General features: G+C 46.9%; 1 protein-coding gene across 1 annotated transcript in view; it reads right to left on the bottom strand.

Annotated features, from left to right (window-relative positions):
- Positions 1-3,629: 3,629 nt before the first annotated feature.
- si:dkey-100n23.5 (cyclic AMP receptor-like protein A) overlaps positions 3,630-21,469 on the bottom strand; it is a 105,217-nt gene continuing 87,377 nt past the window's right edge. Inside the window, exons 12-13 of the mRNA XM_039014587.1 lie at positions 7,670-7,817; positions 3,630-6,158 (exon numbers count right to left, since the gene is read on the bottom strand). Of these exons, the coding sequence (XP_038870515.1) occupies positions 5,991-6,158; positions 7,670-7,817 (316 nt within the window). The 3' untranslated portion in view covers positions 3,630-5,990. The remainder of the gene's footprint in view (positions 6,159-7,669; positions 7,818-21,469) is intronic.

Raw genomic sequence — 21,469 nt, 5'->3', positions numbered from 1 at the left:
ATGCTTAAAGTTAGAGAGTGAGATATAAGACTCCAGCTTCAGAGATTTGTGCAGTTCGTTCCAGTCATTGGCAGCAGAGAACTGGAAGGAAAGGCGGCCAAAGGAAGTGTTGGATTTGGGGATGACCAGTGCAATGTACCTGCTGGAGTGCGTGCTACGGGTGGGTGTTGCTATGGTGACCAGTGAGCTGAGATAAGGCGGGGCTTTACCTAGCAAAGACTTACAGATGACCTGGAGTCAGTGAGTTTGGCGACGGATATGTAGCAAGGGCCAGCCAACGAGAGCATAAAGGTTGCAGTGGTGGGTAGTATATGTGGCTTTGGTGATAAAACAGATGGCACTGTGATAGACTACATCCAGTTTGCTGAGTAGAATGGTGTTGGAGGCTATTTTGTAAATTACATCGCCAAAGTCAAGGATCAGTAGGATGGTCAGTTTTACAAGGGTATGTTTTGGGGCATGAGTGAAGGAGGCTTTGTTTTGCGAAATAGGAAGCCGATTCTAGATTTATTTTTGGAATGGAGATGTTTAATATGAGTCTGGAAGGAGAGTTTACAGTCTAACCAGACACCTAGGTATTTGTAGTTGTCCACATATTCTAGGTCAGAACCGTCCAGAGTAGTGATGCTAGTCGGGTAGGAGGGTGCGGGCAGCAATCGGTTGAAGAGCATGCACTTAGTTTTACTAGCATTTAAAGCAGTTGGAGGCCACGGAAGTGTTGTATGTCGTTGAAGCTCGTTTGAAGGTTTGTTAGCAGTGTCCAAGGAAGAGCCAGAAGTATACAGAATGGTGTTGTCTGCGTAGAGGTGGATCAGAGAATCACCAGCAGCTAGAGCGACACAATTGATATATACAGAGAAAAGAGTCGGCCCGAGAATTGAACCGTGTGGCACCCCCATAGAGACTGCCAGAGGTCCGCACAACAGGCCCTCCGATTTGACACACTGAACTCTATCTGAGAGGTAGTTGGCAGTCATTTGAGAAGCCAAGGCTTTTGAGTCTGCCGATAAGAATGCGGTAATTGACAGAGTCGAAAGCCTTGGCCAGGTCGATGAAGACGGCTGCACAGTGTTGTCTTTTATCGATGGCGGTTATGATATCGTTTAGGACCTTGAGCGTGGCTGAGGTGCACCCATGACCAGCTCGGAAACCAGATTGCATAGTGGAGAAGGTACGGTGGTATTCGAAATGGTCGGAGATCTGTTTATTAACTTGGCTTTCAAAGATTTTTGAAAGGCAGGGCAGGATGGATATAGGTCTAGAACAGTTTGGGCCTTGAGTGTCTCCCCCTATGAAATCGGGGGATGACCGCGGCAGCTTTCCAATCTATGGGGATCTCAGATGACACGAAAGAGAGGTTGAATGGGCTAGTAATAGGAGTTGCAACAATTTCGGTGGAAAATTTTAGAAAGAGAGGGTCCAGATTGTCTAGCCCAGCTGATTTGTAGGGATCCAGATTTTGCAGCTCTTTCAGAACATCAGCTGTCTGGATTTGGGTGAAGGAGAAGAGGGGGCGCGGGGGTTCGGCAAGTTGCTGCAGGGGGTGCTGAGATGTTGGCCAGGGTTGGGGTAGCCAGGTGGAAAGCATGGCCAGCCGTGGAAAAATGCTTCTTGAAATGATCGATTATCGTGGATTTATCGGTGGTGACAGTGTTTCCTATCCTCAGTGCAGTCGGCAGCTGGGAGGAGGTGCTCTTATTCTCCATGGACTTTACAGTGTCCAAAAACTTTTTGAAATTAGTGCTACAGGAAGCACATTTCTGTTTGAAAAAGCTATCCTTAGCTTTCCTAATTGACTGAGTATTTGGTTCCAGACTTCCATGAAAAGTTGCATATCACGGGGGCTATTTGATGCTAATGCAGAACGCCACAGGATGTTTTTGTGCTGGTCAAGGGCAGTCAAGTCTGGGGTGAACCAAGGGCTATATCTGTTCTTAGTTCTACATTTTTTGAATGGGGCATGTTTATTTAAGATGGAGAGGAAAGCACTTTTGAAGAGCAACCAGGCATCCTCTACTGACGGGACGAGGTCAATATCCTTCCAGGATACCCGGGCCAGGTCGATTAGAAAGGCCTGCTCGCTTTAGTGTTTTAGGGAGCGTTTGATAGTGATGAGAGGTGGTCATTTGACCGCGAACCCAGTACTCACACAGACAATAAGGCAGTGATCGCTGAGATCCTGGTTGAAGACAGCAGAGGTGTATTTAGAGGGCAGGTTGGTCAGGGTGATATCTAATATTGTGCCCATGGTTACGGATTTCAGGTTGTACCTGGTAGGTTCCTTGATTTGTGTGAGAAACTGAGCAATCAGGGGAAGAAGGACCTTGGTCAGGAAAGTGACCCTCATCCAACATATTACTACTTTACTCAAAAGCAAGTGGATTATTTATCTTAAGGCTTTCCTACGTTTATATTTACAAAAATATATATAGATCTAACTTCATTGGAATATATCTACAACTTAAAAAACAAAAAGAGATCAACTTACCACCAATCGTTTGTAGAAATATCTCCAAAAATTGTGATGACAGAGGAAAAGTTTTGTTCAGCAAGAACAGTGACAGCAGGGAAAAGTTTTGGGAAAATAATTTGGTGATATCTTGTGGTCTTTATGTGAATTATGGGGGGCAGTTACCCCCTACTACTACTACCCTAAAGTTTAGGCTACCGTTAATTCCTGATTCCTTATTTCACATTTGTTTATTGTTTTTTCGCTTGCTTTGGCAATGTAAACATAGCTTGTTTTCCATGCCAATAAAGCACATTTTAATTGAATTGAGAAAGCGAGGCACCATTCCCAGTTGGCCTCTATCGGGAAGTTGAGTTTGTGCGAGCCCCAAAATGGAAGGCTATTAATGCCCCCGCCTCATATGAGGTTGACTTCAGCCATGGCGTAGTTATTCTCCCTCTGTGTACTAGCCAGCCTACTGACTGCAAGGCACCGTGCGTCACCCCTGGGTCAAGGCAACCGTCCAAACAACGTTTCTCTCCGAATCCTGCGTGTCGCCAAACACTGCGCGCTCTCTCTCCCATTGTGACACACAGACAAACACGCGATCTATCGGTCTCTTTCTCTCCCACATAGGCTACTGTCTATTTCTATCACACGCACTCTTTCAAACACATTCTACCAGACTGTTAAACTCTCTATACGCTAGGACTACTCTGACGAGACCTACTAGAAGTGACTCGGTGGCAGAGAGGCGAGGCTATAGTACGCAGTGCGTGCAGCCATGCCTGTGATCTGCGAATGTTCAGTAGTATCCAATTCCATCACATGCAGCGATACTGGGGGAATAATTATTCCCGTGTGACAATGAGATTTTTATTTCCAGGCACTTCGCGGGACTTTTTTTTTTTTTTACAGAGACGTTCAAATGGAGTGGTGGGGGTAGATTTCTGGAGGACCATGGACACTTTTTCATAAATCAAAATCCAGTTAACCAGATTTGGAGACATGGCAGAGGCCAATGGGGTTAGCAGAATAATTAATATCCATTATTCTACAACCCTCGAGACACGATTTGGCACGCACACACAGTGTTGTGTTACTCTATTTCCCTATATATGATTCATGATTGACAAGGCTGACAATGTGACAGGAGAATAAACACAGCCACTGGTGAAATGTGTATCCTGCTTGTTTATTAGATGGAGTGTACAGCAGAACAATAGACATATGCCTAAACTAGGATTGGTGCAGCGATTGTATGTGGTTTGAAAGGGGACTGTATAATTATGTGTAGATAGGATTCTGTGTTAGGTCTATATGCGCATCCCCAAATTGACCCCTTGACCCATACCTCCTATGCACTTGTGTAGATGACTGTTTCACTAATAGCTATCCAGTTCTCCATAAGTGCACTGGGGCTATGGGGTTGATTTGGGAAAGGAGCGACATTCTTGTCAGGATGTTCAGCAAAATCACATCTCTCTTTTCATCAACCCGTCAACCACACAGCACCTCTAATAGCCTGCTAATCACATTGCGGTTCTCTAGATGTCAGCCAATGACATAGTGTCGAAGGTAAATGACAGGCCGTCAGAGGCTCCTACTGTCCTTGTGGCAGCCGCTACATCAAAGAGACAGGTGACTGTGTCAAAGTGTGTGTGTGTGTTTGTGTACATGCATTTGTGTGAGACAGGCATCAAAGAAAGAGTGTAAGTGTGTGAGACACATTTTAAGAGTGTGTGCGTGATCAATTTTACTGCTTCCACCCCCATTGAGGCCTAAACAGCAGGACATGGAGACCATTTAGGGGTCAAGTTAACCTTTTCACATTCCAGTCAAAAGCATCCATACAAAAATATAGCGTATACACTAATATATATACAGTACATTGTCTCTTATAAATACAGTATAACAGTTTATCAAACAAACTCAAACCTGTGGGCGGACCACAGCATTTCATGGAAAAACAACATACAGATGCATAAAAGTACGAAAAACAATGGACGTTTTACAAGAGTAGCAACATTAGTAATAACATATGTAAAGACAACAACAGATATGATAGAAGTTAAACGGTTCAAATACTGGATTTTGTTCGTTTAAATCCCCAGCTATCGTTGGGACATGAATTGTTCTAAGATATCTCTTGCTCCCTCTCCTCTATCTTGGTTTCACAATTCCATCACCCCCTCCCCTTCTTTACATTTTTTCCTCCCTCCATTTATCTGTCTGTTTTGAATTGAGGCCTTTTTTGCATGTTGAGTTGAGTTAGAGAAGCTGTATGGTCAGCTACTGTAGCATTAGCAACAGAGGGGTATACTACAAAGCAGGATCAATGAGTTAGCCTGCTAACTGATAAACAACCAGAAATAACTACTGATTTTCTGGTTAATTAAGAAAGCTAAACTTAGATTTGCGTTTTGGTTGTCGAGTCAATTAGACCATGCCCATTTCAAGCTTATCTTTCTAAAAAAATAAAAAGTTATGTCAGACTATTCAGGTAAGTTAGCTAGCTAACTTGTTTAACTTGCGTTGTATTATACCCCTCAGAGCTCAGTAAGTCACATATAATGCTGGGCATTATCGTGATCGCAACATGTTCTTGGGAGGGATTTGCTAACAGTAGTCATACAGTATAAAAAATAAGCCATAAATAACACAATAAACACAAGCTAATAGCATACGCTGCAGGTAGTCTAGAGGTTAAGAGTGTTGGGCCAGTAACCGAAAGGTCGCTGGTGCAAATCCACGAGCCGACTTGGTGAAAAATCTGTCGATGTGTCCTTGAGCAAGGCACTCAACCCTAATTGCGCCTGTAAATCGCTCTGGATAAGAGCGTCTGCTAAATGACAACAAAAAAATTAATGTAAAAATAACATGGAGAGCTCAGTAAGCCAAGTGACTGTGCAGTACCTGGGTACATGTCAATAGTCTTAACTGTTTTCCTCTCCTTTGAACATTAAACACACATTTTGCTTTCACCTATCCTGTCTTTTCAGATCAGTGCAGATGAAGGAAAGGAGGTGAGGAGAGGAAGCCCCTTGGGACTAGTGATATGCTAGCCTGGGTACGAGGAAAGTCTGTTGTTTCCTTAGCCAGCTCTGCAGTTGTTGACTAGGACTGAAGCAGAGTCAGACTGGCACCCAGGCTAGCGTGTAGCATTAGGGTTGAAGGCTGTTTAAAGCACTATAGCTGCTTCGCTGGTTCTGTTACGATGCTGTGTAAGTCAGATAGCAAGGCAGGATAGTGTGTGTGTGTGTGTGTGTGTGTGTGTGTGTGTGTGTGTGTGTGTGTGTGTGTGTGTGTGTGTGTGTGTGTGTGTGTGTGTGTGTGTGTGTGTGTGTGTGTGTGTGTGTGTGTGCGTGCGTGTAGTTGGAGGTTATTAAATAGTAAAGGATGTGGATTAATAATGGATCCTGACAGATCTACCACAGAAACCCCTCACCATCCCTCCTTCGCTCCCTTTCTCTCTTCCTCCCTACGTATCCCCCCTCAGAATTAATCTCTCGCTTGCTCTGTCTGTCTGTCTGCCTCTCTCTTAGGGTCCTCTGTCTTTCAGGGTCATGTCAGGGGAGTAGAAAAGGACATTGGTGTCATCATCATCCTCGTCACTGAAGTCCCCCAGCTCAGCTTGTGTGTAGTGCACCGCCCCAGGATGGTACTCCCTGATACGCGTCCTGTCACACAGCCGAGACTGCAGCGCCAACTAGGATCACACACAGAAACACATATTCACAGAGTCAACAGTCACACACACACACACACACACACACACACACACACACACACACACACACACACACACACACACACACACACACACACACACACACACACACACACACACACACACACACACACACACACACACACAAAGAGACAGACACGCACACAAAGAGACAGACACGCACACATTTGGCAGAGCCGAGATGTGTGCTGATTGTAGTGCCACAGGCAGTTGAGCCGCATGGTTAGAAAACTGATCAATATCACAGAGAGGGAGAGAGGGGGGGAGAGACAGAGAGTGCAAGCCACAGAGGGGGAGGATGAGAGAGAAAGCTTAACAAAGGAGAGAGATATGAACGACAGATAGAGAATTAGACAGAGAGAGAAAAAGAAACAGAGGGAGAGATATGAACGACAGAGGATGAGATAGCATAATAGAAACAGAGGAAGAGAGACAGCAACAGAGGGAGAGACAGAGGGAGAGAGAGACAGAGAGGGAGCAGGACAAATAGTGGGAGGGTGAGAGAGAGAGAGAGAGAGTGGGAGAGCGTGAAAGTGTGGACTTGCTGCGGAGGGGAATAATGTTTTGACGCTGTTACGGATACGCCACCCCCCACCAATCTCACACCTGATGTGTGTGGGAGTCGTATGCCATGATGAATACCAACTGCCTGTTAGTCATGAAAGAGCACGCACACACAAACACATAACTCCCAGTTGCTCAAACACAGACACACTCATATGTCTATTTCTCTGTTTCTCTCTCTCTCTCACAAACACACACACTCACTCCCCGTTGCTCAAACATAGACACAATCAGGTCTATATCTCTGTTCCCCTCTCTCTGTGTCTCGCTCTCTCACAAACACACACTCCGCGGATACACACATCTTCGCTGACATTTAGGTTGAAGGTCACATCTGACTCCTCTCTCTCTCTGAGTGTGCTCACTCTCCATTAAGAACAACAGCAGGGTGTGTGTATGTGTCTGTAATCTCACTCCCATCTTGTGGTCTAATCATAAGCTTTCCTGTCCCCCTAAACACCTCTCCTCTCTTGTTCAGCGAAATGGGCTGAGTAAATTGTAGCCTCGCTACTGTTATTTTTCACTGTCTTCTTACTGTTTTTTATTTCTTTACTTACCTATTGTTCACCTAATACCTATTTTTTACTTAAGAATTGCACTGTTGGTTAGGGCCTGTTAGTAGGCATTTCACTGTAAGGTCTACTACACCTGTTGTATTCGGCACACGTGACAAATAAACTTTGATTTGATTTGAAATACCACCACTCAGCAGTGTGTGGAGTCACACAGCACCAGACCTGGGTTAAAATACTATTTCATTACTTTCAAAGACATTTGGAAGGAAGTATTTACTTAGACCATTTCGCTGAACAAGAGAGGAGAGGTGTTTAGGGGGCCAGGAAAGCTTATGATTAGACCACAAGATGGGAGGGCGAAAAACAGAAGTGTTCAGGTGAGGGTTGTACCTGTATGCCTGTAGGACTGAGCTGGCTCCAGGTGTCTCTGTCCAGGCCAAAGACGAATGCATTGGCCAAGCCATGGAGAGGGGCTGAAAGGACATGGAGCAAAGTAAGAGAGAACACTGGATCCTGGGGGTAGAACGCATTATGGAGCCTGGAGAGGGGAGAATGAGGGAGGGAGGGTGAGAGAGAAAGGAAAAAAAACGTTAATTTACATTATAGAGACGATGCACATGGAGGAGAGTGAGAGAAGATGTATGGAAACAAACAAAACAAACAAACAAACAAACAAACAGGTACACACATGCGCGCGCACGCACACACCCAAACACAGAACACCAACAACAAAAACGTCCACAGCTCAATACTTCACAGTAAAGGAGATTGGAGGGAGAGACACAGGGGAGAGAGTTCTGAGAGGGGGAGACACAGGGGAGAGAGTTCAGAGAGGGGGAGACACAGGGGAGAGAGTTCAGAGAGGGGGAGACACAGGGGAGAGAGTTCAGAGAGGGGGAGACACAGGGGAGAGAGTTCAGAGAGGGGGAGACACAGGGGAGAGAGTTCCAAGAGGGGAAGACACAGGGGAGAGAGTTCAGAGAGGGGGAGACACAGGGGAGAGAGTTCTGAGAGGGGGAGACACAGGGGAGAGAGTTCTGAGAGGGGGAGACACAGGGGAGAGAGTTCAGAGAGGGGGAGACACAGGGGAGAGAGTTCAGAGAGGGGGAGACACAGGGGAGAGAGTTCTGAGAGGGGGAGACACAGGGGAGAGAGTTCTGAGAGGGGGAGACAGAGGGGAGAGAGTTCTGAGAGGGGGAGACACAGGGGAGAGAGTTCTGAGAGGGAGAGACACAGGGGAGAGAGTTCTGAGAGGGAGAGACACAGGGGAGAGAGTTCAGAGAGGGGGAGACACGGGGAGAGAGTTCTGAGAGGGGGAGACACAGGGGAGAGAGTTCTGAGAAGGGGAGACACAGGGGAGAGAGTTCAGAGAGGGGGAGACACAGGGGAGAGAGTTCTGAGAGGGGGAGACACAGGGGAGAGAGTTCTGAGAGGGGGAGACACAGGGGAGAGAGTTCTGAGAGGGGGAGACACAGGGGAGAGAGTTCTGAGAGGGGGAGACACAGGGGAGAGAGTTCTGAGAGGCAGAGACACAGGGGAGAGAGTTCTGAGAGGGGGAGACACAGGGGAGAGAGTTCTGAGAGGGGGAGACACAGGGGAGAGAGTTCTGAGAGGGGGAGACACAGGGGAGAGAGTTCTGAGAGGGGGAGACACAGGGGAGAGAGTTCTGAGAGGGGGAGACACAGGGGAGAGAGTTCAGAGAGGGGGAGACACAGGGGAGAGAGTTCAGAGAGGGGGAGACACAGGGGAGAGAGTTCAGAGAGGGGGAGACACAGGGGAGAGAGTTCTAAGAGGGGGAGACACAGGGGAGAGAGTTCAGAGAGAGGGAGACACAGGGGAGAAAGTTCTGAGAGGGGGAGACACAGGGGAGAGAGTTCAGAGAGGGGGAGACACAGGGGAGAGAGTTCAGAGAGGGGGAGACACAGGGGAGAGAGTTCTGACAGAGGGGAGAGAGTTCTGAGAGGGGGAGACACAGGGGAGAGAGTTCTGAGAGGGAGAGACACAGGGGAGAGAGTTCTGAGAGGGAGAGACACAGGGGAGAGAGTTCAGAGAGGGGGAGACACAGGGGAGAGAGTTCTGAGAGGGGGAGACACAGGGGAGAGAGTTCTGAGAGGGGGAGACACAGGGGAGAGAGTTCAGAGAGGGGGAGACACAGGGGAGAGAGTTCTGAGAGGGGGAGACACAGGGGAGAGAGTTCTGAGAGGGGGAGACACAGGGGAGAGAGTTCTGAGAGGGGGAGACACAGGGGAGAGAGTTCTGAGAGGGGGAGACACAGGGGAGAGAGTTCTGAGAGGGGGAGACACAGGGGAGAGAGTTCTGAGAGGCGGAGACACAGGGGAGAGAGTTCTGAGAGGGGGAGACACAGGGGAGAGAGTTCAGAGAGGGGGAGACACAGGGGAGAGAGTTCAGAGAGGGGGAGACACAGGGGAGAGAGTTCTGAGAGGGGGAGACAGAGGGGAGAGAGTTCTGAGAGGGGGAGACACAGGGGAGAGAGTTCTGAGAGGGAGAGACACAGGGGAGAGAGTTCAGAGAGGGGGAGACACAGGGGAGAGAGTTCAGAGAGGGGGAGACACAGGGGAGAGAGTTCAGAGAGGGGGAGACACAGGGGAGAGAGTTCAGAGAGGGGGAGACACAGGGGAGAGAGTTCTGAGAGGGGGAGACACAGGGGAGAGAGTTCTGAGAGGGGGAGACACAGGGGAGAGAGTTCAGAGAGGGGGAGACACAGGGGAGAGAGTTCTGAGAGGGGGAGACACAGGGGAGAGAGTTCTGAGAGGGGAAGACACAGGGGAGAGAGTTCAGAGAGGGGGAGACACAGGGGAGAGAGTTCAGAGAGGGGGAGACACAGGGGAGAGAGTTCAGAGAGGGGGAGACACAGGGGAGAGAGTTCTGAGAGGGGGAGACACAGGGGAGAGAGTTCTGAGAGGGGGAGACACAGGGGAGAGAGTTCAGAGAGGGGGAGACACAGGGGAGAGAGTTCAGAGAGGGGGAGACACAGGGGAGAGAGTTCAGAGAGGGGGAGACACAGGGGAGAGAGTTCAGAGAGGGGGAGACACAGGGGTGAGAGTTCTGAGAGGGGGAGACACAGGGGAGAGAGTTCTGAGAGGGGGAGACACAGGGGAGAGTGTTCAGAGAGGGGGAGACACAGGGGAGAGAGTTCAGAGAGGGGGAGACACAGGGGAGAGAGTTCTGAGAGGGGAAGACGCAGGGGAGAGAGTTCAGAGAGGGGGAGACACAGGGGAGAGAGTTCAGAGAGGGGGAGACACAGGGGAGAGAGTTCAGAGAGGGGGAGACACAGGGGAGAGAGTTCAGAGAGGGGGAGACACAGGGGAGAGAGTTCAGAGAGGGGGAGACACAGGGGAGAGAGTTCTGAGAGGGGGAGACACAGGGGAGAGAGTTCTGAGAGAGGGGAGACACAGGGGAGAGAGTTCTGAGAGGGGGAGACACAGGGGAGAGAGTTCAGAGAGGGGGAGACACAGGAGAGAGAGTTCAGAGAGGGGGAGACACAGGGGAGAGAGTTCAGAGAGGGGGAAACACAGGGGAGAGAGTTCAGAGAGGGGGAGACACAGGGGAGAGAGTTCAGAGAGGCAGAGACACAGGGGAGAGAGTTCAGAGACACAGGGGAGAGAGTTCAGAGAGGGGGAGACACAGGGGAGAGAGTTCAGAGACACAGGGGAGAGAGTTCAGAGACACAGGGGAGAGAGTTCAGAGACACAGGGGAGAGAGTTCAGAGACACAGGGGAGAGAGTTCAGAGACACAGGGGAGAGAGTTCAAAGACACAGGGGAGAGAGTTCAGAGACACAGGGGAGAGAGTTCAGAGACACAGGGGAGAGAGTTCAGAGACACAGGGGAGAGAGTTCAGAGACACAGGGGAGAGAGATCAGAGACACAGGGGAGAGAGTTCAGAGACACAGGGGAGAGAGTTCAGAGGCATAGACAGAGAAAGTGCGAGAGAGAAGGACAACAAAGAAAGAGAGAGGGGCGACAGAGGGATGACAGAGAAAGGGAGAGGAAAAGAGAGAGAGATATACGACACAGAAAGATAGCACAATAAGACCCAACCAAATCATGAGAAAACCAAAAGATAATTACTTGACACATTGGAAATAAGTAACAAAAATAATTGAGCAAACTGGAATGGTATGTGGCCCTAAACAGAGAGTACACAGTGGCAGAATACCTGACCACTGTGACTGATCCAAAATGAAGGAAAGCTTTGACTATGTACAGACTCAGTGAGCATAGCCTTGCTATTGAGAGAGGCAGCCGTAGGCAGACCTGGCTCTCAAGAGAAGACAGGCTATGTGCACACTGCCCACAAAATGACGTGGAAACTGAGCTGCACTTCCTAACCTCCTGCCAGCTGTATGACCATATTAGAGACACATACAGTGCATTCGGAAAATATTCAGACCCTTAGACTTTTTCCACATTTTGTTACGTTACAGCCTTATTCTAAAATGGATGAGATCATTCCCCCCTCATCAATCTACACACAATACCCGATAATGACAAAGCAAAAACAGGTAAATTAAAAAAAATATATATATTAACTGAAATATCACATTTACATAAGTGTTCAGAACCTTTACTCAGTACTTTCTTGAAGCACCTTTGGCAGCGATTACACCATCGAGTCTTCTTGGGTATGACGCTACAAGTCTGTATTTGGCGATTTTCTCCCATTCTTCTCTGCAGAGCCTCTCAAGCTCTGTCAGGTTGGATGGGGAGCGTCACTGCACAGCTATTTTCACGTCTCTCCAGAGATGTTCAATCGTGTTCAATTCCGGGCTCTGGCTGGGCCACTCAAGGACATTCAAAGACATGTCCACAAATCCACTCCTGCGTTGTCTTGGCTGTGTGCTTAGGGTCGTTGTCCTGTTGGAAGTTGAACCTTCGCCCTAGTCTGAGGTCCTGAGCGCTCTGGAGCAGGTTTTCATCAAATAAAATTGTATTTGTCACATGCGCCGAATACAACAGGTGTAGGTAGACCTTACAGTGAAATGCCTACTAACAAGCCCTTAACCAACAATGCAGTTTTAAGAAAAAATACCCCCGAAAAATCTATAAAAGTAACAAATAATTAAAGAGCAGCAGTAAAATAACAATAGCGAGGTACCGGTACAGAGTCAATGTGCGGGGGCACCGGTTAGTCGAGGTAATATGTACATGTAGGTAGAGTTATTAAAGTGACTATGCATTAGATAATAAACTGATAGTAGCAGCAGCGTAAAATGGGTGGGTGGGTGGGGGGGGGGGGTCAATGCAAATAGTCTGGGAAGCCATTTAATTAGATGTTCAGTAGTCTTATGGTTTGGGGGTAGAAGCTGTTTAGAAGCCTCTTGGACCTAGACTTGGCGCTCCGGTACCGCTTGCCGTGCGGTAGCAGAGAGAATAGTTTAGGACTAGGGTTGCTGGAGTCTTTGACAATTTTTAGGGCCTTCCTCTGACACCGCTTGGTATAGAGGTCCTGGATGGCAGGAAGCTTGGCCCCAGTGATGTACTGGGCCATACACACTACCCTCTGTAGTGCCTTGCGGTTGGAGGCCGAGCAGTTGCCATAGCAGGCAGTGATGCAACCCGTCAGGATGCTCTCGATGGTGCAGCTGTAGAACCTTTTGAGGATCTGAGGACCCATGCCAAATCTTTTCAGTCTCCTGAGGGGGAATAGATTTTTCCCTCAAGGACCTCTGTACTTTGCTCCGTTCATCTTTCCTTCGATACTGACTAGCCTCCCAGTCTGACATACACTGTCAACGGTGGGACCTTATATAGACAGGTGTGTACCTTTCCAAATCATGTCCAATCAATTGAATTTACCACAGGTGGACTCCAATCAAGTTGTAGAAACATCAAGGATGATCAATGGATACAGGATGCACCTGAGCTCAATTCGAGTCTCATAGCAAAGGGTCTGAATAATTATGTAAATAAGGTATTTCTGATAAAATCTTTCAAAAAATCTGTTTTCGCTTTGTCATTATGGGGTTTTGTGTGTGAATTGATGAGGAAAAACATTTATTAAATCCATTTTAGAATGCAATGTATTTCCCTCAGATTACACAGACTCACAAATCCAATTTTGATAAACGTCCATATCAATTAGGTGAAATACCACAGTGTGTCATCAAATCAGCAAGATGTTTGACCTGTTGCCACAAGAAAAGGGCAACCAGTTAAGAACAAACACCGTTGTAAATACAACCCATATTTATGTTGATGTATTTTCCCTTTTGTCCTTTAATTAACACATCGTTGTACACAACACTGTACATAATACACTGCCATAATATGACATATGAAATGTCTCTCTTCCTTTGAAAATGTTGTGAGTTTAATGTTTACTGTTCACTTCTGTTTATTATCTATTTCATACGTTTCCAATGCCAATAAAGCCCTTTGAATTGATAGACAGCAAGGGGACAACAGACAGAGCGAGAGAGACGAAACAGAGAGAGGGTGCTTTATATCAGCGTTAAAGAGCCCATTAGGCAGTGGGAGATGGCAGGCTTACACATTCTTGGCCGCAGCCCTGACAGCACGCAGCACTTTACAAGAACAGCGCTCAACTTCCTCTCTTTCCATCCCTTCCTACACACATCTCTCTCTGCCTTTCTCTCTGCATCCTTAACTTTCTTCACATCTCTCTCCACTCTCTACCTCCCTCTCGCTCTTTTGGCTTCTTTTTTCCTGACACACTCATCCATATGCTCTTCCTCTCAGCTCTACCTTCTTTCTGTATCGATCTCAATTCGTTAGTTTCCATCCTCATTCTCTGTCCATGCCAGTGCTCTTCAGCTTTCCTCCCGATCTCTTCATCTTCCTCTCCCTCTCTTTCCATCCTATTTCCTTTTACTCCCACTCAGTAAGAAGAGAGGGTGTAGAGGGTCTGCTTCCCTCCTTTCATATTTATCTATCCCTCTCTCCCTCCACACTCTTCCCATCCATCTCCACCTCTCTCTGTCACTGTCTTTCCATTCATCCTGCTTCCCTTATTTCCTCTTTCCCTCTCTTATAACTCTTTCTATTTTTGCCCCACTATCTCTCTCTGTCTGTTTTCAAATACGCTCCATCTCTCCCTCACAGTTCATCCTCTTCACCTCCATCTCCCTATATCAGCCCTTCTCTAATCTAATGTAATCCTGCAGTATAGGACCTGCCTAGGGCTGTCCCCGACTAAAGAAAATCTTGATCGACGTGAGTCGTCTGTTGTTTCGACCAATCGATTGTTCTTTTTCCATATATAGACAAACCCTATGTTTGAATAAAATCAACTCTATGTAGGCTACTTCGCCTGCTGCTTTAAGCACTGAATTAAACATTAAGACACACAAATTACTAAAGAGGGAGCCAGAGATCAATATAGCCTAACCAGAAGAATAAAACCTGTTCCCAACCAGACTCTCCTCCTTCCTCACAGATTCTGCCATTATGCTCCTGAAGTTGCTGGTAATAGGCTACACCAGCGGGTGGAAACCTTTTCCATTTGGAGTGCCAAGTTATCCTACGATTTCTTTCTAATGATCTGTGTGCCAGTTATGATGTTCATATGCACATGTTCGTGGAACGGTTTCATTTAATTTATAAAGTCAAAATTCTATCTAAATGAAAATGATACAAATCTAAAAGTAACTTCTATTGCCAATATGTAAAAATAGCCTACATAAAGCCAACAAATAAAAGCATTGTAGGCCGCAGGTGGAAAATATCTGGATAAAAATAAATATCCTATAAATCCCATTGGCTAAGCATGGCCTGTCTGTAAGGAACTTGAAACATTGTATCAACTATTAATGTGTCCAGCCTGAAGCTCAAGCTAGCAAACTTGCAACATTGTATAAAATATTCTGGGCCCTCAGTTTCCCATGCCAGTGAACTCTGGACAGACAGACACAGCTGTAAGCTATTTCGTGCAAGGGATAAGAAGTAATCAGGTCGGCCTTTTTTATGACACCGGATCAGAGCATGACATTTTTTCCTCTTTCATGCTGAGTGGTTATCGAAAGTGAGAGAGCTGGAAAGATTTTTCAAATAGGCTACGTTGAGGAACTAATGTCATTCTCAATGGATGTAAAACAGACTTAGTTTACTTGCTGTTTGAGTCAAAAAAAATACTTTGAGAAGCTCCACAGTGATGGTGAGTTAAGACAATCAGAAATACTATCAGATCCCCAAATGGGCACATTTTAAAAAATAAAATAAAATTTGATTGGTCACATACACATGGTTAGCAGATGCTAATGCGAGTGTAGCGAAATGCTTGTGCTTCTAGTTCCGACCGTGCAGTAATATCTAACAAGAAATGTAACAATTTCATAACAACTACCTTATACACACAAGTGTAAAGGAATGTATAAGAACATGTACATATAGATATATAAATGAGCGATGGCCGAACGGCATAGGCAAGATGCAGTAGATGGTATAGAGTACAGTACATACATATGAAATGAGTAATGTAGGGTATGTAAACATTATATAAAATGGCATTGCTTAAAGTGACTAGTGATACATTTATTACATCCATTTCTTAATTATTAAAGTGGCTAGAGATTTGAGTCAGTATGTTGGCAGCAGCCACTCAATGTTAGTGATGGCTGTTTAACAGTCTGATGGCCTTGAGATAGAAGCTGTTTTTCAGTCTCTCGGTCCCAGCATTGATGCACCTGTACTGACCTCGCCTTCTGGATGATAGCGGTGTGAACAGGCAGTGGCTCGGGTGGTTGTTGTCCTTGATTATCTTTTTGGCCTTGCTGCGACATCGGGTGTTGTAGGTGTCCTGGAGGGCAGGTAGTTTGCCCCCGGTGATGCGTTGTGCAGACCTCACTAACCTCTGGAGAGCCTTATGGTTGTAGGCAGAGCAATTGCCGTACCAGGCGGTGATACAGCCCGACAGGATGCTCTCGATTGTGCATCTGTAAAAGTTTGTGAGTGTTTTTGGTGACAAGCCAAATTTCTTCAGCCTCCTGAGGTTTAAGAGGCACTGTTGCGCCATCTTCACCACGCTGTCTGTGTGGGTGGATCATTTCAGTTTGTCCGTGATGTGTACACCGAGGAACTTAACTTTCCACCTTCTCCACTACTCTTTCCACCTTCTCCACTACTGTCCCGTCGATGTGGATTGGGGGCTGCTCCCTCTGCTGTTTCCTGAAGTCCATGATCATCTCCTTTGTTTTGTTGACGTTGAGTATGAGGTTATTTTCCTGACACCACACTCCGAGGGCCCTCACCTCCTCCCTGAAGGCCGTCTTGTCGTTGTTGGTAATCAAGCCTACTACTGTTGTGTCGTCTGCAAACTTGATGATTGAGTTGGAGGCGTGCATGGCCACGCACCCTTGTGGGGCCCCAGTGTTGAGGATCAGCGGGGTGGAGATGTTTCCTACGCTCACCACCTGGGGGCGGCCCGTCAGAAAGTCCAGGACCCAGTTGCACATGGCGGGGTCGAGACCCAGGGTTTAAATGTTTAAATGTTTTACTCACGTTGGCTACGGTGAAGGAGAGCCCGCAGGTTTTGGTAGCGGGCCGTGTCAGTGGCACTGTATTGTCCTCAAAGCGAGCAAAGAAGTTGTTTAGTTTGTCTGGGAGCAAGATATCGGTGTCCGCAACGGGGCTGGTTTTCTTTTTGCAATCTGTGATTGACTGTAGACCCTGCCACATATGTCTCGTGTCTGTGCTGTTGAATTGTGGCTCTACTTTGTCTCTATACTGATGCAGAGCTTGTTTGATTGCCTTGCGGAGGGAATAGCTACACTGTTTGTATTCGGTCATGTTTCTGGTCTCCTTGCCATGATTAAAAGCAGTGGTTCGCGCTTTCAGTTTTGGCGAATGCTGCCATCAATCCATTGTTTCTGGTTTGGGAAGGTTTTAATAGTCACCGTGGGTACAACATCACCGATGCACTTGCTAATAAACTCGCTCACCGAATCAGCGTATACATCAATGTTGTTGTCTGAGGCTATCCAGAACATATCCCAGTCCACGTGATCGAAGCAATCTTGAAGCATGGAATGAGATTGGTCGGACCAGCGTTGAATAGACCTGAGCATGGGTGTTTCCTGTTTTAGTTTCTATCAATAGGCTGGGAGCAACAAAATGGAGTTGTGGTCAGATTTGCTGAAAGGAGGGCGAGGGAGGGCTTTGTATGCATCGAGGAAGTTAGAGTAGCAATGATCCAGAATTTTGCCAGCCCGGATCGCGCATTCGATATGCTGATAAAATTTAGGGAGCCTTGTTTTCAGATTAGCCTTGTTAAAATCCCCAGCTACAATAAATGCAGCCTCAGGATGTGGTTTCCAGTTTACATCGAGTCCAATGAAGTTCTTTCAGGGGCGTCGAGGTGTCTGCTTGGGGGGGGATATACACGGCTGTGATTATAATCGAAGAGAATTCTCTTGGTAGATAATGCGGTTGGCATTTGATTGTAAGGAATTATAGGTCAGGTGAACAAAAGGACTTGAGTTCCTGTATGTTGTTATGATCACACCACGACTCGTTAATCATAAGGCATACACCCCCGCCCTTCTTACCAGAGAGATGTTTGTTTCTGTCGGCGCGATGCGTGAAGAAACCGGTGGTTGTACCAACTCTGATAACATATCCCGAGTAAGCCATATTTCCGTGAAACAGAGAATGCTACAATCTCTGATGTCTCTCTGGAAGGCAAACCTTGCTCGAATTTCGTCTACCTTGTTGTCAAGAGACTGGACATTGGCGAGTAGTATACTCAGGAGTGGTGAGCGATGTGCCCGTCTACGGAGCCTGACCAGAAGACCTCTCCGCCTGCCCCTTCTGCGGCGCCAATGTTTTGGGTCACCGGCTGGGATCCGATCCATTGTCCTGGGTGGTGGTCCAAACAGAGGATCCGCTTCGGGAAATTCGTATTCCTGGTCGTAATGTTGGTAAGTTGATGTTGCTTTTATATCCAATAGTTCTTCCCGGCTGTATGTAATAAGACTTAAGATTTCCTGGGGTAACAATGTAAGAAATAATACATAAAAAAACGAAATACTGCATAGTTTCCTAAGAACGCGAAGCGAGGCGACCATCTCTGTCAGCGCCATCACGAAAAAGACGCCTACATTTGCGCGCAGGCCAGGTAGTCTAGGCCTAGTTTGCGTGTGTGTCCTTACTCAAGATTGATAGGAGCGCTCTAAACAAAAGACAATGAATAAATTGACAACTTGGAATGAAAAATGGAATGAAATGTACCAAAAACCTTTTCCTGGTTGAGCTCTCTGCAAACAACGTGTCCACTCCTACAATGACAACGGTAAGACTGTAATAATACACTGCTCAAAAAAATAAAGGGAACACTAAAATAACACATCCTAGATCTGAATGAATGAACTATTCTTATGAAATACTTTTTTCTTTACATAGTTGAATGTGCTGACAACAAAATCACACAAAAATGATCAATGAAAATCAAATTTATCAACCCATGGAGGTCTGGATTTGGAGTCACTCAAAATTAAAGTGGAAAACCACACTACATGCTGATCCAACTTTGATGTAATGTCCTTAAAACAAGTCAAAATGAGACTCAGTAGTGTGTGTGGCCTCCACGTGCCTGTATGACCTCCCTACAACGCCTGGGCATGCTCCTGATGAGGTGGTGGATGGTCTCCTGAGGGATCTCCTCCCAGACCTGGACTAAAGCATCCGCCAAATCCTGGACAGTCTGTGGTGCAACGTGGTGTTGGTGGATGGAGCGAGACATGATGTCCCAGATGTGCTCAATTGGATTCAGGTCTGGGGAACGGGCGGGCCAGTCCATAGCATCAATGCCTTCCTCTTGCAGGAACTGCTGACACACTCCAGCCACATGAGGTCTAGCATTGTCTTGCATTAGGAAAAACCCAGGGCCAACCGCACCAGCATATGGTCTCACAAGGGGTCTGAGGATCTCATCTCGGTACCTAATGGCAGTCAGGCTACCTCTGGCGAGCACATGGAGGGCTGTGCGGCCCCCCAAAGAAATGCCACCCCACACCATGACTGACCCACCGCCAAACCGGTCATGCTGGAGGATGTTGCAGGCAGCAGAACGTTCTCCACGGCGTCTCCAGACTCTCCAGACATGTCACGTCTGTCACATGTGCTCAGTGTGAACCTGCTTTCATCTGTGAAGAGCACAGGGCGCCAGTGGCGAATTTGCCAATCTTGGTGTTCTCTGGCAAAAGCCAAACGTCCTGAACGGTGTTGGGCTGTAAGCACAACCCCCACCTGTGGACGTCGGGCCCTCATACCACCCTCATGGAGTCTGTTTCTGACCGTTTGAGCAGACACATGCACATTTGTGGCCTGCTGGAGGTCATTTTGCAGGGCTCTGGCAGTGCTCCACCTGCTCCTCCTTGCACAAAGGCGGAGGTAGCGGTCCTGCTGCTGGGTTGTTGCCCTCCTACGGCCTCCTCCACGTCTCCTGATGTACTGGCCTGTCTCCTGGTAGCGCCTCCATGCTCTGGACACTACGCTGACAGACACAGCAAACCTTCTTGCCACAGCTCGCATTGATGTGCCATCCTGGATGAGCTGCACTACCTGAGCCACTTGTGTGGGTTGTAGACTCCGTCTCATGCTACCACTAGAGTGAAAGCACCGCCAGCATTCAAAAGTGACCAAAACATCAGCCAGGAAGTATAGGAACTGAGAAGTGGTCTGTGGTCACCACCTGCAGAACCACTCCTTTATTGGGGGTGTCTTGCTAATTGCCTATAATTTCCACCTGTTGTCTATTCCATTTGCACAACAGCATGTGAAATTTATTGTCAATCAGTGTTGCTTCCTAAGTGGACAGTTTGATTTCACAGAAGTGTGATTGACTTGGAGTTACATTGTGTTGTTTAAGTGTTCCCTTTATTTTTTTGAGCAGTGTATATTGAACGCATTAACAGAAATTACCGTAACCAAACATGAATTATGGTCATTAACGGTAAATGTACTACTGGTGATACTGGTGTGCAAACTCTGCGGCCTCCGCAATGGATTACTCCATTAAGACAGGCGTGAATCAAACAGATGGCCTGTGTGTCATAAAAATGTCTTCTATATTTGCCACTGCTCGACTAAAGAAATTCCGGTCGACCAACAGCCTATCGACCAAACAATCGACAAGTCGAGTAAATGGGGTCAGCCCTAGACCTGTCCTTCCCTAATTTTCGCTTCGTCTCTTTCCATCTCTCCCTGTCTTTTTACCCCCTGTACCCTATAGCATGTAGCATGTAGCACAGGGCCTGGAGCCAGGCTAGGAGCTCCACAAGGCCTCTTCTCAGTCCTTATTTTTTCTGGGCACATGTTTAGCCAGCTGCATGCTCCTTAACGGTTAAAGGGGAATGGGAACAGTTTAGGAAGTAAATCTAAACAAAGCGATGTATTCAATCCACTAATACTAAACTTGTGTATTTAACAAATAATGATCTCTATATTTAGTATTTTGATCGTCAGTGTATTTGAGCTATGGTCAGCGCCATTTTAAATTGCCATAGTAATGACTGACGCCAGTGCGTCACTGGCAGGAATCATCAAATTGTCTGTGGTATTGAGTTTTCGCACAGAGAGTGAATCAAAGAGAGTGATGTTAGGTGTGGACAACGAAGACAGCACCAACAAGTAGTAATTCAAACATTAACTGTATAGCGCAAGGCTGTATGAATTGGCTCCAAAAAAATCCCTCAGTAAGCTACCATTGGCTACCCAAGGACCCACAACTTTTGAAGAAGTGGCTTAATGTCCTGAAAAGGAAGGACGTGCCAGCTCAAGCTAGCAGGATCTTCAGACCGCACATCCCAGAGAAAGACTTCGCGATGAAGGGCACTTCGATGCGGCAACCGGGAGTTTCCCAATGGAAAGGAGTCATACTGTAGGCCTGCATTGTAATTTCGATAGTTATGGTGTAGAGGTTACCAACCGATCTTCATCAACATCGCTGACTTCGGAGTCAAGCAAAAGCGACTGAATGGATAAAGGCGTCTGCTAAATGGCATAGATTATTAAAAGTCTACTTTGACTCTGCCAACTAGCTGCCCAGTGTAGTTACCATTCCTTTCCAATAGATAGCAGCCAAAGCAAGTTGAAGTCACTACTCTAGCGACAGGGACACGGGATTAGCGCCCGTTGAAAGTAGTTTCATCTTCAAATCAATTTTATCAGGTTACGCTTGAACCTGTTGTTATAGTGGATAAGCTAGCTAATAC

The sequence above is a fragment of the Salvelinus namaycush genome, chromosome 19, assembly GCF_016432855.1.
Source record: "Salvelinus namaycush isolate Seneca chromosome 19, SaNama_1.0, whole genome shotgun sequence".
NCBI classification, from domain to species: domain Eukaryota; kingdom Metazoa; phylum Chordata; class Actinopteri; order Salmoniformes; family Salmonidae; genus Salvelinus; species Salvelinus namaycush.
This window is presented reverse-complemented; position numbering and strand designations above follow the sequence as displayed.